Source organism: Pleurodeles waltl, chromosome 4_2, assembly GCF_031143425.1.
Source record: "Pleurodeles waltl isolate 20211129_DDA chromosome 4_2, aPleWal1.hap1.20221129, whole genome shotgun sequence".
NCBI lineage: Eukaryota > Metazoa > Chordata > Amphibia > Caudata > Salamandridae > Pleurodeles > Pleurodeles waltl.
Genome location: NC_090443.1, coordinates 810,906,201 through 810,923,005, shown reverse-complemented (window position 1 = coordinate 810,923,005; position 16,805 = coordinate 810,906,201). Strand labels below are relative to the sequence as shown.

The 16,805-nt window shown below is 43.1% G+C and overlaps 1 protein-coding gene across 3 annotated transcripts in view; it reads left to right on the top strand.

Annotated features, from left to right (window-relative positions):
• SGIP1 (SH3GL interacting endocytic adaptor 1) overlaps window positions 1-16,805 on the top strand; it is a 933,552-nt gene that overhangs the window by 569,847 nt on the left and 346,900 nt on the right. For 2 of the 3 annotated variants that reach the window (XM_069232484.1, XM_069232485.1), the window contains exon 10: window positions 9,439-9,527. In XM_069232484.1, coding sequence (XP_069088585.1) covers window positions 9,439-9,527 — 89 coding nt within the window. The remainder of the gene's footprint in view (window positions 1-9,438; window positions 9,528-16,805) is intronic. The other variant, XM_069232486.1, reaches the window with a different exon arrangement.

Genomic DNA, 16,805 nt, shown 5'->3' with positions numbered 1-16,805 from the left:
GCACATACACCCTGCTTCACAGCTTGTGTGTGCTGGTGGGGAGAAAATGACTAAGTCGACATGGCACTCCCCTCAGCGTACCATGCCAACCTCTCACTGCCCGTGGCATAGGTAAGTCACCCCTCTAGCAGGCCTTAAAGCCCTAAGGCAGGGTGCACTATACCACAGGCGAGGGCATATGTGCATGAGCCCTATGCCCCTACATTGTCTAAGCAAAACCTTAGACATTGTAAGTGCAGGGTAGCCATAAGAGTATATGGTCTGGGAGTCTGTCAAACACAAACTCCACAGCACCATAAGGGCTACACTGAAAACTGTGAAGTTTGGAATCAAACTTCTCACCACAATAAATGCACACTGATGCCAGTGTGCACTTTATTGTAAAATACACAGATATGCCCCCTGAAAACATACCCGACTTCCAGTGTGGGCTGACTAGTTTTTGCCAGCCTGCCACATACCAGACATGTTGCTGGCCACATGGGGAGAGTGCCTTTGTCACTCTGTGGCCAGGAACAAAGCCTGTACTGGGTGGAGGTGCTTCTCACCTCCCCCTGCAGGAACTGTAACACTTGGCGGTGAGCCTCAAAGGCTCACCCCGTTTGTTACAGCGCCACAGGGCATCCCAGCTAGTGGAGATGCCCGCCCCTCCGGCCACTGCCCCCACTTTTGGAGGAAAGGCTGGAGGAGATAATTAGAAAAACAAGGAGGAGTCACCCACCAGTCAGGACAGCCCCTAAGAGGTCCTGAGCTAAGGTGACTCTTACTTTTAGAAATCCTCCATCTTGTAGAAGGAGGATTCCCCCAGTAGGAATAGGGATGTGCCCCCCTCCCCACAGGGAGGAGTTACAAAGAGGGTGTAGCCACCCTCAAGGACAGTAGCCATTGGCTACTGCCCTCCCAGACCTAACACACCCCTAAATTCAGTATTTAGGGGCCCCCACAACAGAGCAAGATAGATTCCTGCAACCTAAAGAAGAAGAAGGACTGCTGACCTGAAGACCTGCAGTGAAGACGGAGACGACAACTGATTTGGCCCCAGCCCCACCGGGCTGTCTCCCTACTTCGACGAAAACTGCAACAGCGACGCATTCAACAGGGACCAGCGACCTCTGAAGCCTCAGAGGACTGCCCTGCATCTAAAGGACCAAGAAGCTCCTGAGAACAGCGGCCCTGTTCAACAAACTGCAACTTTCTGCAACAAAGAAGCAACTTAAAGACCCCACGTCTCCCGCCGGAAGCGTGAGACTTTCCACTCTGCACCCGACGCCCCCGGCTCGACCTGCGGAAAACTAACACTACAGGGAGGACTCCCTGACGACTGCGAGCCCGTGAGTAGCCAGAGTGGACCCCCCTGAGCCACCACAGCGACGCCTGCAGAGGAAATCCAGAGGCTCCCCCTGACCATTACTGCCTGTAACAAGGGACCCGACGCCTGGAACCAACACTGTACCCGCAGCCCCCAGGACCTAAAGGAAACGAACTCCAGTGCAGGAGCGACCCCCCAGGGGACCCTCTGCCTAGCCCAGGTGGTGGCTACCCCGAGGAGCCCCCCTGTGCCTGCCTGCATCGTTGAAGAAACCCCCGGGTCTCCCCATTGATTCCAATTCAAAACCAGATGGCTGTTTGCACTCTGCACCCGGCCGCCCCTGTGCCGCTGAGGGTGTACTTTCTGTGCCTGCTTGTGTCCCTCCCGGTGCCCTACAAAACCCCCCCTGGTCTGCCCTCCGAGGACGCGGGTACTTACCTGCTGGCAGACTGGAACCGGGGCACCCCTGTTTCCATTGAAGCCCATGTGTTTTGGGCACCTTTTCGACCTCTGCACCTGATGGCCCTGAGCTGCTGGTGTGGTAACTTTGGGGTTGCCTTTAACCCCCAACGGTGGGCTACCTTGGACCCAACTTTGAACCCTGTAAGTGTTTTACTTACCTGTGAACTTAACAATTACTTACCTCCCCCAGGAACTGTTGATTTTTGCACTGTGTCCACTTTTAAAATAGCTTATTGCCATTTTTGTCAAAACTGTACATGCTATTGTGATTATTCAAAGTATCTAGAATACATGAGTGAAATACCTTTCATTTGAAGTATTACTTGTAAATCTTGAACCTGTGGTTCTTAAAATAAACTAAGAAAATATATTTTTCTATAAAAAAAACCTATTGGCCTGGAATTGTCTCATTTATTGCCTGTGTGTGTACAACAAATGCTTAACACTACCCTCTGATAAGCCTACTGCTCGACCATAATACCACAAAATAGAGTATTAGAATTATCTCTTTTTTCCACTATCTTACCTCTAAGGTGAACCCTTGGACTCTGTGCACACTATTTCTTACTTTGAAATAGTATATACAGAGCCAACTTCCTACAGTGTGAATCTTTTTTAGGGAAGGACTATTAGGCTCTGAATGAACCTTTTCTGAAGGAACCTTCTCCTTTTTTGAGGACGACCGACATTCCTCATGACTTTTATCTTGGCTAGAAGAGGTATGATGGGATGTCTTCATAGCTTTACTAGGTGGAGACAGTTTTTCACCAGAACTGTATTTTTTCTTAGATGTTACAGTCTTGGAAGACTCATCTTTGTCCTCTGCAAAACGAAGCTTCTGGAGCCAGAGTAAAATTCTATCTTCCATGTATTTCAGCATTTTTTGTGAAAAGGTTTGACAAATTTTGTAACCCCTCACCTTATGTTCTGGATGAAAGCAATATATACAATCCTTCTGAGGGTCATCAGAATGGAGCCTCTTTTTCCCGCACGTGTTGCAAGCTCTGAAAAGTCATTTTTTAGCTATTTCTGACATGTTCAGTCAGGGGATAAAAAATAAAATAATAGATATATATATTTTCACATATATATATAGATGTTCGATAGTATGTGTAGCTGCAGATACACTTGCTGTGCATGTACTTCTGCCATCTAGTATTGGGCTCGGAGTGTTGCAAGTTGTTTTTCTTCGAAGAAGTGTTTTCGAGTCACGGGATTGAGTGACTCCTCCTCTTCGGCTCTATTGCGCATGGGCATTGACTCCATGTTAGAATGTTTTCTTTCCGCGTCTGGTTCGGACGTGCTTCCTTTCGCTCCGATAGTTCGATTCGGAAAAATGAGAAAAAGCTTCATCTTTCATCGCATTGTATCGATCGGGTTAAATCTTTTATCAACACTTCGGTACCGTTAGAAGAGACATCTCTACTCGCCCTACGGGGGGCGTGCGCCCAACTCGGGCCTGGTAGGGCCAACCACATGGAATCCTCATGGATCGGACTCTATTCTGATTCTGTTCTCGGTGCCACACCAAATTCCCTTATACAGACCAACACCTTGTCTGTAATCTTTGCCTTTCCCCAGATCATCGGGAAGAAAATTGCAAGGCCTGCCGATCCTTCCAATCAAAAAAGACACTTCGGGACAGAAGAGCACGAAGGCTCGAGATGGCGTCAAAAAGCTCCGAACATCTCGACGTTGAAGAGGACGAGATCATGCACACAGCAGTCTCCGTTCGAGGATCCCACTCCGACAAGGAATCCGAGGAAGACAGACCGGTCACGGCAGGACAACACGTGAGTACGCCTGCCCCTGTACCATCTCAAAGACCGAAATATAAGGCTTTGGGGATGCCACTGCCAGAAGGCCATGGTTCGGCCTGAAAGAAGACACCTGGTCACCAAACCGCCTGTTCAGCACCGAAAAGGCCACTCCTCCGAAACCATTGGAGTCGACACAAGGCTCTGTCTCAGAATCGAGCAAGCACCACTCTACGGAGTCGAAATTTCGGAAATCCCTTTCGGAGCTGAGACCATCCACGACACCATCTTTTTCGATACCGAAAAAGCCAGCCTCGGAGCCGAAAAGAGCAGGTTACACCGAGGAACATGGACTTTCTAAAACACTCAAAGAAAGCCATAAGACTTCTGAGGAGGACTCCCAAGTACAGCCAATACTGGAAGTAATGGACGAAAGGCAAGCCAGGATTCAAATCCACAAAGAAACTGTCAGAATCTTAATAGCTCCTCCTCTAAAACCTAAGAGGAAATTAGCCTTTCAGGAGGAATTGGACACTACACAGCCTCCAGCTAAAGTGCCAAAGCCAAAGGAGAGACCACCACCTCCTCAATTTTCTCCTCCTCATTCTCCACACCTGCATATCTCGCTTCCTACCAGTCCTACACCAATGCAGTCATCATCACATTAGTTTGACTCACAACAAGACAATGTAGACCCATGGGATCTTTATGATCCAGATCCCATTCCCGACAACAACCCAGACTGCTATCCCTTTAAGCTTTCACCACCTGCGGATAGTACAGGGTACAATCAAGTGTTAGCTAGGGCAGCAGCATACCATAATGTCACCATGCACACTGAACCGTTGGAGGACGATTTTTCGTTTAATACACTCTCCTCCACGCATACAACATACCAGTCGCTCCCTATGCTTCCTGGCATGCCAAGACATGCTGATCAAATATTTAGCAGCCAGTCAAGGCAAGGATAATAACTCTCAGGGTAGAAAAGAAAATAAGCCACCTCCCTCTGATCCTGTCTATATAACTCAGCAACTCCCTCCAGACTCGGTAGTGGTAAGCGCTCCCAGAAAGAGGGCAAACTCAGCCATCAGGTGATGCACCCCCACCAGACAAATTAGGAAATTCGATGCTGCAGGGAAGAGAGTTGCATCCCAGGCAGCCAACCAATGGAGAATAGCCAACTCACAGGCTTTGTTGGCTAGATATGACATGGCCCATTGGGATGAGATGAAAGATATAATTCAGCATCTCTCCAAGGAACATAAAAAAACATAACAGCAAATAGTGGAGGAAGGGCAAGCCATCACCAATAATCAGATTAGCTCTGCCCTAGACTCAGCAGACACAGCTGCCAGGAGTGTCAACACACCCATAACAATAAGGAGGCATGCATGGCTCAGGTCCTCCGGTTTCAAACCTGAAATCCAACAAGCGGTGTTGAATATGCCTTTTTGGCCCAGAAGTGGACACTGCAATTGAAAAATTGCGTAAGGACTCAGACACTGCAAAAGCTATGGGTGCACTATACACCACACAATACAGGGGATCCTTTCGGAAACCTCAGTTTAGAGGTGGATTTAGGGCTCAAACTGCAGAGGCATCCACATCGCAACCAAAACCAGCCTACCAAACTCAATACCAGAGAGGTGGTTTTAAGTGAACATATAGAGGACAGTACCCCAGAACTAGAGGGAAGTATCAAACAGCTAAACAAACCTCACAACACACTAAACAGTGGCTTGTTTCATTCCCTTCCACTCCATACCTCCCCTGTGGGAGGAAGACTACAGAAGTTCCACACCAATTGGCAAAACATTACCACAGACAGTTGGGTACTATCAGTTTTCCGCAATGGTTATTGCCTAGAATTGATACAAACTCCCCCAATCATTCCACCAAAATCACACACATTGTCCACAGAACACATCAGTCTGTTACAGGAAGAAGTCAGATCTCTATTACTCCAAAAAGCAATAGAACCCGTGCTACAAAATCAAGTAGGGACGGGAGTTTACTCACTATACTTCCTGATTCCCATAAAGGATGGCACCCTAAGGCCAATATTAGATCTCAGGACCCTCAACCTTTACATCCTGTCAGAACACTTTCACATGGTAACTCTCCAGGATGTTATCCCTTTACTTCAAAAACACGATTTCATGGCAACATTAGACCTCAAGGATGCGTATTTTCATATACCCATCCATCTGGCGCACAGAAAATATGTCCAGTTTGTCATTCAAGGAAAGCACTATCGGTTCAAAGTGTTACCCTTCGGAATAACAACAGCTTCAAGGGTATTCACAAAGTGCCTAGCAGTAGTCGCAGCCTTCCTTAGAAGACAACATATACATGTCTTTCCATAGCTAGATGATTGGCTGATAAAAATCAGTCATACTCAATGTCAAAACCATGCACATTACATAATACTAACCCTGCACAAGCTGGGGTTCTCAATAAATTACCAAAAGTCGCAACTGCAACCTGCGCAAATACAACAGTACTTAGGTGCAATACTAAATCCTCAAAAAGCGCTAGCAAGTCCAAATACGCAAAGAATACAAGCATTCCAAAATATAATCGAACAGACACCCATAGGTCAACAGTACACTGTCAGATTTGTCATGAAAATATTAGGGATGATGGCATCATGTATTGCAATAGTTCCACATGCAAGACTAAACATGCGGCCCTTACAATAGTGCCTTGCACAACAATGGTCACAAGCGCACGTCAGCTTCAAGATCTAGTGTTAATAGACCGCCAAACATACATGTCCCTTCAGTGGTGGAAGTCCACAAATCTAAACAAGGGGCGGCCTTTTCAAGACCCTGTGCCCCAGACCATGATTACAACAGATTCATCAATGATTGGCTGGGGAGCTCACCTCAACAATCACAATATCCAAGGACAATGGGATACCCAAAACAAACGGCTACACATAAATCACTTAGAGCTGTTAGCTGTCTACCTAGCACTCAGCTTTTCAGCCTCTTCTCACTCAAAAGAATGACCTAATCAAAATATAAAACATGACCACCATGTATTACCTAAACAAGCAAGGAGGGACTAATTCGTCCAAACTCTCCCTCCTAGCTCAAACAATTTGGAAATGTGCCGTATACAACCAAATTCACCTGGTAGCATAATACATTCCAGGGATACACAATCAACTAGCAGATGTTCTCAGCAGAAATCATCAACAAACACACGAGTGGGAGATTCACCCTCAAGTACTTCAAAATACTTTTAACAATGGGGAACACCAAATATAGACCTGTTCGCCGCAAGCAAAATACCAAAACTTCGCATCCAGACACCCACATTCCCTATCCACGGGCAATGCTCCATGGATCAATTGGTCAGGGATATTTGCTTAAGCTTCCACCCCCCCCCCCCCCACTCATTCCATTGGTGTTCAACAAATTGCCTAAACACACACTCAATTTCATACTCCTAGCGCCAACATGGGCCCGTCAACCGTGGTACACAACATTATTAGACCTATCAGTAGTACCACACTCCAAACTCCCAAACAGACCAGACCTGTTGACACAAAACAAAGGACAAATCATACACCGAAATCCCAACACACTCAATCTGGCGATTTGGCTCCTGAGGTCATAAGAGTTTGGGTGTTTACAACTACCATCAGAATGTATGGAAGTGATTAAACAAGCAAGAAAACCCACTACTAGACAATGCTATGCTAACAAATGGAAAAGATTTGTATATTATTGTCAATCTAAACCGATTGCCCCTCTTACAGCATCAATACAAGATATTGTATGCTATTTACTTCATTTACAAATATCAAATTTAGCATTCTCTTCCATAAAAATACATCTTACTGCAATTTCAGCATATTTGCAAAATGTGCAGCACAGCTCTTTATTTAGAGTTCCTGTTATTAAAGACTTCATGGAAGACTTAAAATGCATCATTCCACCTAAAACACCTCCAGTTCCTTCTTGGAATTTAAACATAGTGCTTACGCGACTTATGGGCACACCATTTGAACCTATGCACTCATGTCAAATGCAATTCTTAACATGGAAGGTTGCCTTCATAGTTGCAATTACATCATTGTGAAGGGTCAGTGAAATTCAAGCTTTCACTATTGAAGACACAAACATAAAGTCGTACTAAGAATCAACCCTGTCTTCCAAAAGTAGTATCACCTTTTCATATCAATCAAACAGTAGTTCAAACAGTGGAACTACAAGTCTTCTTCCCACAGCCAGATTTTGTGGCAGAAAGAGCTCTTTATACATTAGACATTAAAAGAGCACTAATGTACTATATAGATAGAACAAAACCATTCAGAAAAACTAAACAGCTGTTTGTAGCCTTTCAAGAACATCATACTGGTAACCCCATTTCAAAACAAGGATTAGCAAGATGGATAGTAAGATGCATCCAAACATGCTACGTTAAAGCCAAAAGACAACTCTTAGTTACTCCTAAAGCACATTCCACAAGGAAGAAAGGTGCTACAATGTTTTTTTGTTAGCAAACATACCAATGGCAGAAATATGTAAAGCAGCTACTTGGTCAACGCCACATACATTTACTAAACACTATTGTGTAGATATTTTAGCAACACAGCAAGACACAGTAGGTCAAGCTGTACTCAGAACATTATTTCAAACAGCTTCAACAGGCTAACAACAGCTTTTATGGGAGGACTAACTGCTTTGTAGTCTATGCACAGCATGTGTATCTGCAGCTACACATGCCATCGAACTGAAAATGTCACTTACCCAGTGTACATCTGTTCGTGAAATGTTCTGCTGCAGATTCACATGCATCCTCCCACCTCCCCTGTAGTCGTTTAACTTAACATTTGTACATATGTAGATATATATATAAATGAAACATTCCATTAGCATGGACATCTCTTTTCTTTTTCATCAATATACTCTATCACTCCTACTGTACCCTCTTCGGGAAAACAATCTAACATGGAGTCGATGCCCATGCGCAATGGAGCCGAAGAGGAGGAGTCACTCGATCCTGTGACTGGAAAACACTTCTTCGAAGAAAAACAACTTGTAACACTCTAAGCCCAACACTAGATGCCAGAAGTATAAGCACAGCATGTGAATCTGCAGCAGAACATGCCACGAACAGATGTACACTGGGTAAGTTACATTTTCCATATATATTGGTGTTTCTGAAGAGAAATCTTCTCACATGTGTGATTAAATCCTGAAAACTGAGCAGAGCTCAGGTAGACTCCCATCACACGACGTGCAGTAGAAAATCTGAGGGAATCTCTTGGGAGTGTTGTCGCCTGATTGGCTAGGGTTTTCAATTTGGTCCTTTTTTTAAAAAGGACACAGATAGGCTATTCAGTCAATTGTTCATTGCCGGGGGACCTATTCTAGTAATACCCATTGTTTTAATATAGTACCATGACACTCCCACTTCAACGACGGGGAATGATTCAAGCATGTGAATCTATAAGAGATACCAATACTGTAGGACTACAGCTACAGGCAAGTAACCAGTTTTTCCTCTTTTATTTCCCTGGGTAAATCCATCTGTTGGTAAGCGGGTTGAAATATGTTGAGTTTCAAGCGTGAGATACAACAAATTTACAATTAAATAATTTTGAACAGCATAGATAAAGTTGAAACAATATTCCTATTCCCCAGTTTTGTAAATGCTGCCTTAGCCAAGGTTTCATAATTATTTTCACAGTTCCCCAAAGTACTTTGAAAGATCTTAAGTGTTCAAAAATATTTGTTTCAAGACTGGTCCTTAAATATTAATTTAATGGCCAATCTGAGCAATTCTACTCATTTTAACTTGGGTACAAATATATAAATATATGCAATTAAATATTGAAAAACGTGAATTTTATCATATTTGTTTTCACATTTCTCATTTTTGACTACTCAGCAGCAAACCTGCACCAGTTGAAAATATATCCCTCGAACCACTATTTGGACCACCACTGGAATCTGCCTTTGAAGAAGAAAAATCTGAAGGTACAATTAATATTCCTTTGTTTATCATGACTACAGTTAGGCATGTCTAAATGGCATGTCTAAACAGGAAAGATTTTGAGCTATCTTGAATCTAGATAATTAATTCTGTACTTGGCTAAACTAAACTTGTGATAAATGATAAACTGGAGTAGTTCGTTCTGGGACGTCAGTGGTGGGGGTTATGGGCGAATAGGGCTATTTTAAAATTGATTTGCTTTCATAAGACATTTTTAGTTCTTTTATGCATGCAGAGTCAAGAATTATGCATTACTCTTTATTCCTGCTCCAGCACTTATAAAACGTTGTAACACCTTAGGTTTAAACATCTTTGATAGAAAACTACATTTGCCATAAAACCTAGAAATGATGTCAATATTATGTTGAAACTCAACCAGTCACTTAACATGGTACATCATATCAAACCCAGACCACCATACACCTTCCTCTTTTCTGCTTGCAAAGTGCACATAATTAACTTCCCATCTGGACGTTACTCCTGCTTCTGGTCTAAGTCTGCGTTCAGCTGTTCTAGAACAAATAAGAAATAACATACTTTTGTAATGCCAGCAAAAACGTCAAATGTTAATCATGAAAACAACTATGACACGATACAGTGTCATTCTTATACTATTATTGTTAGATAATTATATTAAAAGATGAGCAAACATTCAAACTTTGTTAGAAGAACTTATACTTTAAGTGTTGTAGTTCCTTTAATGATAGGGAAGAAAAAATCCAAAATGTTAGTCTGATGCTGGGTGGGGTAATCTTCGCCTCTGTGCCCTTAATAGAATTGAAGCTTTGGGTTATGAAAGCTAGGAAACTTTACATTCGGTGTCCGGACTGGAAGCAAGGATTATGCACTTATCCAAAGCAAAATAAGCTATCCCTGCCACCAGCTTAAAATAAAATTGTTTGAACGTGAACTCTGATTACCTGTTGCTGCATTCATGTGTTCCAATCTCCCACCCAGGTAAGTAGGCTCTAAGATACCATAAGCCCCTCTCGCTGAAATAAGCTCTGAAAATTGATGCATCATTGCCTACTTCTGCCATGGTCCAATAGACCCATCTATCATTCATGGCTGAAGACACTATCTAAAAGAATTTCTAGATGGAAATCAAGAGCTGATTAACACCAGCTGGCATGTTGGCTTGTAAGCTTTCAAGCACCTAACCAGGCAAGGTTTGGGAAGGCCAGATAGGAACTCGACCGAGTGTTGGATTTAGTTCTCCTGACAGTGATAAAAGTTACCCCATCTGGGGTAAAGTCCCTGCATGACAAATTCAACATGTGATCTTCTGACACTCTCCTGCATACATCCAGGCAAAGTAGCTTTGCAAGCTTAGTCAAGAGTTATTTTCATTCTTAGAACAAGAGATACAAAGGTTGAGAACTAGATCAGCATCCCAGAGATGGGAGTATGAGAGTCTAGTAATTTAGATAGACTTGCTCCCCATTCATCTGAATCTATGATCAGATCCAAGATGGAACCTAAAAAAAAACTTGGACATTCCAGGCCTCCATGTGATAGCCACCACATGAGTTCCACTCTGACTTTCTACAATAAAGGAAACCGATCTGAGTATTTAAGACCCCTCCAAAAATGTAACGATTTCAGCCTTTGCATGGCCCGATAATGAAGAGGTCCTGGTTGAATAGCCTGATAAGAGGAAAGAAGGCTTTCTATCATGGCCAGGGACTACAGAGCCGTTCTGCCTTTTAGCAAAGCCTTCTTTAATTCTCCTTTTTTGTAGAGTGAGGCAAAGACTGGCTGCATTTGAATCCAAGATAGCCTCAGAAAGGTAATTCAGTTGGTCGGAACCAGTTAAAACTTTTCTGCATTAATCACAAACTCAGCCTTTGTAAATGCTGACCATGGTCACTAGATGAGACTACATCGGATCCTGGCACTGGTCCAGCAGGTTTGTTGTGAAATAGATTATCAGGCCTCTTGCTCTTAGGGTTCATGTAGTTGGATGAAATGCCAGGTGCCCTCAAGTGATCCTTGAACGGAAAGATTTGGACTTATCAATGGAATTGGGGAAACTTTTAATGCAGTTAGAAAATCCACATTTTGAGATACTTGTTCTTTACGTCCAGTCTCACGATTAAAGGATGTTCTGAAATAGCTGGATTCCCTCCATCTTGAAATGCCGATACACTAACCACTCCTTGAATCCTCTGAGGTTTATTATAGGACAAAGAGCCTTGTTTTTCCTTTGAAACGGGAACATACTGCTTAAGAACCTACAGGGATGTGATGTGGCCCACATTGTGGCTCCATGTATTTCAGTTTGTTTACTGATTTGTATACCTGTTTGTCCATAATGTTGGACTCCAGACCTGGCAGAGATGGGAGTGGGCAGCTGCTGTTTGCCACTAGCTTGTGTATTTAAGAAACAAAGGGGGGTAGAACAAGCTGGCTACACCTGTGAATCTTACTACATTAAGTGATTGGAGGCTGCAGAAGAGAGTTGGTGTCCAAAGGCGAGCAATATTTGACGCATGTATGGTGAGTGGAGAAAACAGAGTTAGTGACCCATAAGGAAGCAGCTGTTGAGTCAGGATGATGCATTGACAAGCAACGAAGTAGGTCGCTTATGCCTGTGCAATGCAGACAGATAGGCCTGCTGTGTGAGTGGCATGGAAGAACGTACAGTTCAAACCAAGCCATCCCTGTAAAAGTGGGACCCAATCAGTAAACCCAGAAAGACCGTCTTGCTTACTAATGTAAGGGGAGGGGATACAAAGACAAAACTTTTGATGATCATGAAAAGCAGATGGTCTGACTCCTTGTGAATGATACAAATCCAGGCCTGGAAGTCACCACTTATGCCAATATAATCAATATGCACTGATGTACAGACTGTTTACAGAAGGATACCGAAGAGAGATTTCCCTACTTATGTGCCTACTTGAGACATTTGAAGGTGTGGACCACTTTCTTTTGCTCACTGAGGAATGCTAGAAAACATGTATGAGGTGAACGCCAACCAAGGAAATTAAAAAAGCCTTACTGTAAAACTCAAAACGCAAAAAATTGCAAAGCACTTTGAAACTTGAAGATGAGTTTTGGTGCCCTTATGAAAAGACTGAAAATCCTGCCTGCAAGATCTGAGACAAGAATTTAAGGTAAATTTGCATCAAGGTATGAAAATTTAGAAGGTCTAATCAGGGGGTTTGTGGTACTTAATTGTGATGGCAAGCAGGTAGAATTGAGAGTGGTGAAGATCAAGGAGGTAGTACACAGGCTTGCTACCAAATCATTTGAATCCATCAGCAGATTGAAGTCACTGGATTCACAAGTATGCCTTTCAGTTACAATGTGAGGATTTGGAACACAAATACATAATATTGGAATTGGGAATGCAACAGAGGAAGCTTAAGGACCCGACATTCAATAGTATGTTCAGTCCCTCTTTGCACACATACTAAAATTAAAGGAAAGGTGGAAATGAAAAAGGTACACACAGTGTGGTCCAACAAAAATGGGAACTCTGTTTTAGTGATGAAACTATTATTGTAACCACATAGACAAGGCATACTCAGTGAGGCGAGAAATGTTTACCCCTACCTCTACTGTTGTAGTACAAGACCTCTCCCAGGCCGTTATGACCAAGAGAAGAGGGATCAAACTAGTAACGTATATTATTAACAAGAAAGATGCACAATTTCAATGGGCATTTTTTGTGACATGCTCTTTCAACTGTAAGGGAAAAAAAAAACACCATGTACACAGAGTTCAAGAGGGATTCAAAATATTAGAGGCGTAGGGACAAGAAAATCTCCCAGAGTGGCCAAAAACTGTGATCTAGAGATCTGACAACTCCCCCACAAAAACACACAGGCAGAGACTCTACTATGATGTAGCTGATCTGTCAATAGAGGATAGAAGTAATTCGAAACAATTAGGGAACTCTACAGGGCAGCCAGCTAAAAACTACGAGAAGTGAAAACAAAGATCTTTCTGTGGCGAACTCTCTGGATGGAGTCTGATAAAGTCGAAGGGGGTTTAAAAGATCTTGAGAATTGTGTCATTATAGAAAACAACAATGTTTGGATGATCAGTAAAGATGTGAAGACCTTTAACTGATGTGACCCTAGCATCTCAGCTGATGGCTAATGCATTATCCAGGCCCTAGCCAGGCTTGGGTCTTGGACACTTCTGCAGAAGATTTTCAGAACATTGCATTGAGGTAGGGCAGTTTTGATTGATTCCTATGTTAATCTTTGATTACACCTTTTATTTTTTCTTAAGTATTTGGAAGTCACTTAATGGATGCAAGTGACCAGAGCAGACTCTGGCAAAGATGTTAAAGGGCAAGAGAACACACAGTCACAAAGTGTAGAGCGAACAGAGAAGATTAAAATTCAGGTCCTGTTTAATGTGAAGGGGCCGCATACCTTTTCCAAGAAATTGTGATTGAGTAATGGAACATTTTGAAATTGAAGAGAAAAACAAGTAAGGTGGTTTCAGGACGATTTAAATCTGAACTGTACACTGCAAAGGTTTATGCAATGAGCAAGGAAAAACATGGGGGAGTGGTCATTCTAATAGAAGAGATAAAAACACTCTAGTAAAATCTCCATTGAAGAGCCTGCTGAAAGATGCAGAAAAGAAGCATAAGACATTGGGTTGTAGAGCAGACCTAAGAAAGAGGACTGCAGTACAATACCAACTCAGTGTATTATTTATGAGTCAGTAAGGAAGAGATGAACTAAATGATGCACACTCTCTTCTTGCTAAACAGATGAAAGTAAAAAATGATTGCTGAATCTAAACTGAGTTTGAAGGATAGTAAAGTAGGAATGATGTTTGATGCTCACAAATACAGGCATATTCTGCTCCTCCTATGAGCAAATATATACGAGAGGTGATTAGACAAAAGACCTAAAGAAATCATTGTTATATAAATTGAAACCTCTGAGCCTGACAAAGACCCCGCCTGAGGAATTGGGTGGTCCAGTTTAAGAAAGAAAAATAGATGCAGCCATCAGAAGGTTGAAACCAGAATAAAGTGTCCGGTCTGGACAGCGGCTTGGGGGGAGAATCTTATAGGACATTTTGCTTTAAGCTGACCTCTGGTATTGGTGAATGTCTTCTGATCCTTGACTGAGTTGTGAAAGGTGGCCCCTCCCATGTCAGTCTCAAGCAAGGTAAGGACCTTATCCTGCTGAATATTGACGTTAAAATATATTTGAGCATTTTGGTAAACAGAATTTTCATACTGCTCCTGTCCTCTGTATAAATAGATCATTTGGGATTTCTTTCGGAGATGCAAATGTTTAACAATGTATGTAGACTAACTCACCTTGCTGAGAAAAAACAATGTTAAAAATAGAAGCAGCTTTCCTGGTACTAGACACTGAGAAAGATTTTGACAATGTGAGCTGGACATTCATGGAAAGGCTCATGAACAGCTTTGGACTAGTGAGGGTTTCAATAACAGGTTGTGGGCAAGCTACTGGTGTATGCGAACGTCGTGGTTGAAGGAGTTAACATTAATTTATTTTGCCTAAAATGGGACAAGAGATAGGGGCGGCTGATGCCCCTCCCCCTCCCAACCCGCCTGTTGTTCATTATAGGTAATAAGCCCCCAACAGCTAGTGACTCACTGCCGGATCTGATGCGACCATTACTGCAATCTCTTGAGGTGTATAGCACGGTTTCTGGATTTAAGATGCCACAATTGAATATGGCTAATGGGGATTTCTCTATCACAGGAATCATCTACTTTAAAGATACAAAAGACTTGATAAAAAAAAATTGAGGGTTCAGATTGGCGGCATCCGTCAACAGACTATATGAAGTAACTATACAATCTTTATTTAAAATGTTTAGGAGGATTTATGAAGAGAGGTCTGTGTGCCGAATGGGCCACGCCACAGCTCTAAAAATTAATGTTATACCCTAGTTGCTATACTCATTTGAAGCCTTACCTGTCATACTAGAAATAAATGTATTAAGTGACCTTTAAGAACAACACTTTTGCTTTGTTTGGCATGACAAATCCCCAAAGGTATGGAAAAAGATTAGTTCCAAATATATCCGAGCTTATTACAAAGCCGCACAGCTATGGATTGTGGAAGAGTAGTCTCACAGAGAATCAGGTGAACATTGGACTTGCATGGATTTTGCGGTTGTGGGGAATCCTTAGATTGAGATTTTAAACATCACATCAACCCTAAATTCAAACTGTCCGTCCATTTCTTAGATCCAGTAATGTTATACTTTTAGTTGATCAGGAAATTCTTGCTGACCACAGTGTCCTAGCAGAAATTTTAAGAGACCTCATGTCAGAACCATGATTTAGTTTGAATACTACCTCCGAAGTCAATTTCAAAAGTTAAAGATATGTGACTCTTTGCTACTCCAGATGCTACGTCGGATGATGGGGGAGAGCTTCGCCATCTCCCGAGGCTGTTTCTTTTTTTCAGATTAGTGCGTGGTGCGCTTACGTCATTTCACTGCCTCGGTGCTCAGGGGGCTATCTCAGCACCCCAAGCACTGCGGCAGACGGGTGAGGTATCCCCTTTCGAATGGTACCCCTCCCAAGTGAATTCCTGCATAGGGATTGCCACTGGACGGAGATCCCCAAGCAGGGACCCACCCACTAGGCACCAGGACTGGGGGAGCAGATACTGGGTCAAGGGCTTTAGCTCCACCTGTTAACTTCAGGCATTTTCAGTCATCCTGCCCCCACGGGGCAGATTTGGGCAGTAACCCCCGATCTGCTACTCCCGGCAAGGGGGTGGGTGCAGGGTACGGGGGGGGGATTTGTCAGAAAGCCCACTAGGCACTAGGGATTCCCCCCCCCACCCACCAACCCACCCAAAACAAATCTGCAGCCTTTCTGCTCCCCCCCGTAGGCACATGGCTCACGTACACAAGTGAGGTATCATGTTTATCGGGAGACCAAGGGGAACACTGGGTGGTAGAAAATGTACGGCTCCCCTCAGATTCAAAACCTTTCTATCACAGAAATGTGAGGAAAATGTTTTTTTTATTTTTTATTTTTAAGACAAATTTTGAAGTTTCCAAGGGTTTCCTGGTAACAGATCCTGGTGAGAGCCACACAAGTCACCCCATCCCGGATTCCCTTGGGTGTCTAGTTTAAAAACAAATGTACAGCTTTGTTAGGTTTCCCTAGGTGACAGCTGAGGTAGGGCCCAAAAATCACAGCGACCCACTTGGCAAAAAAGCAGGTCAGGTTGCGTGGAAATATTTTATATATCCATGTTACGTTTAGGGCCATTTAATTTCACGGGCACTAG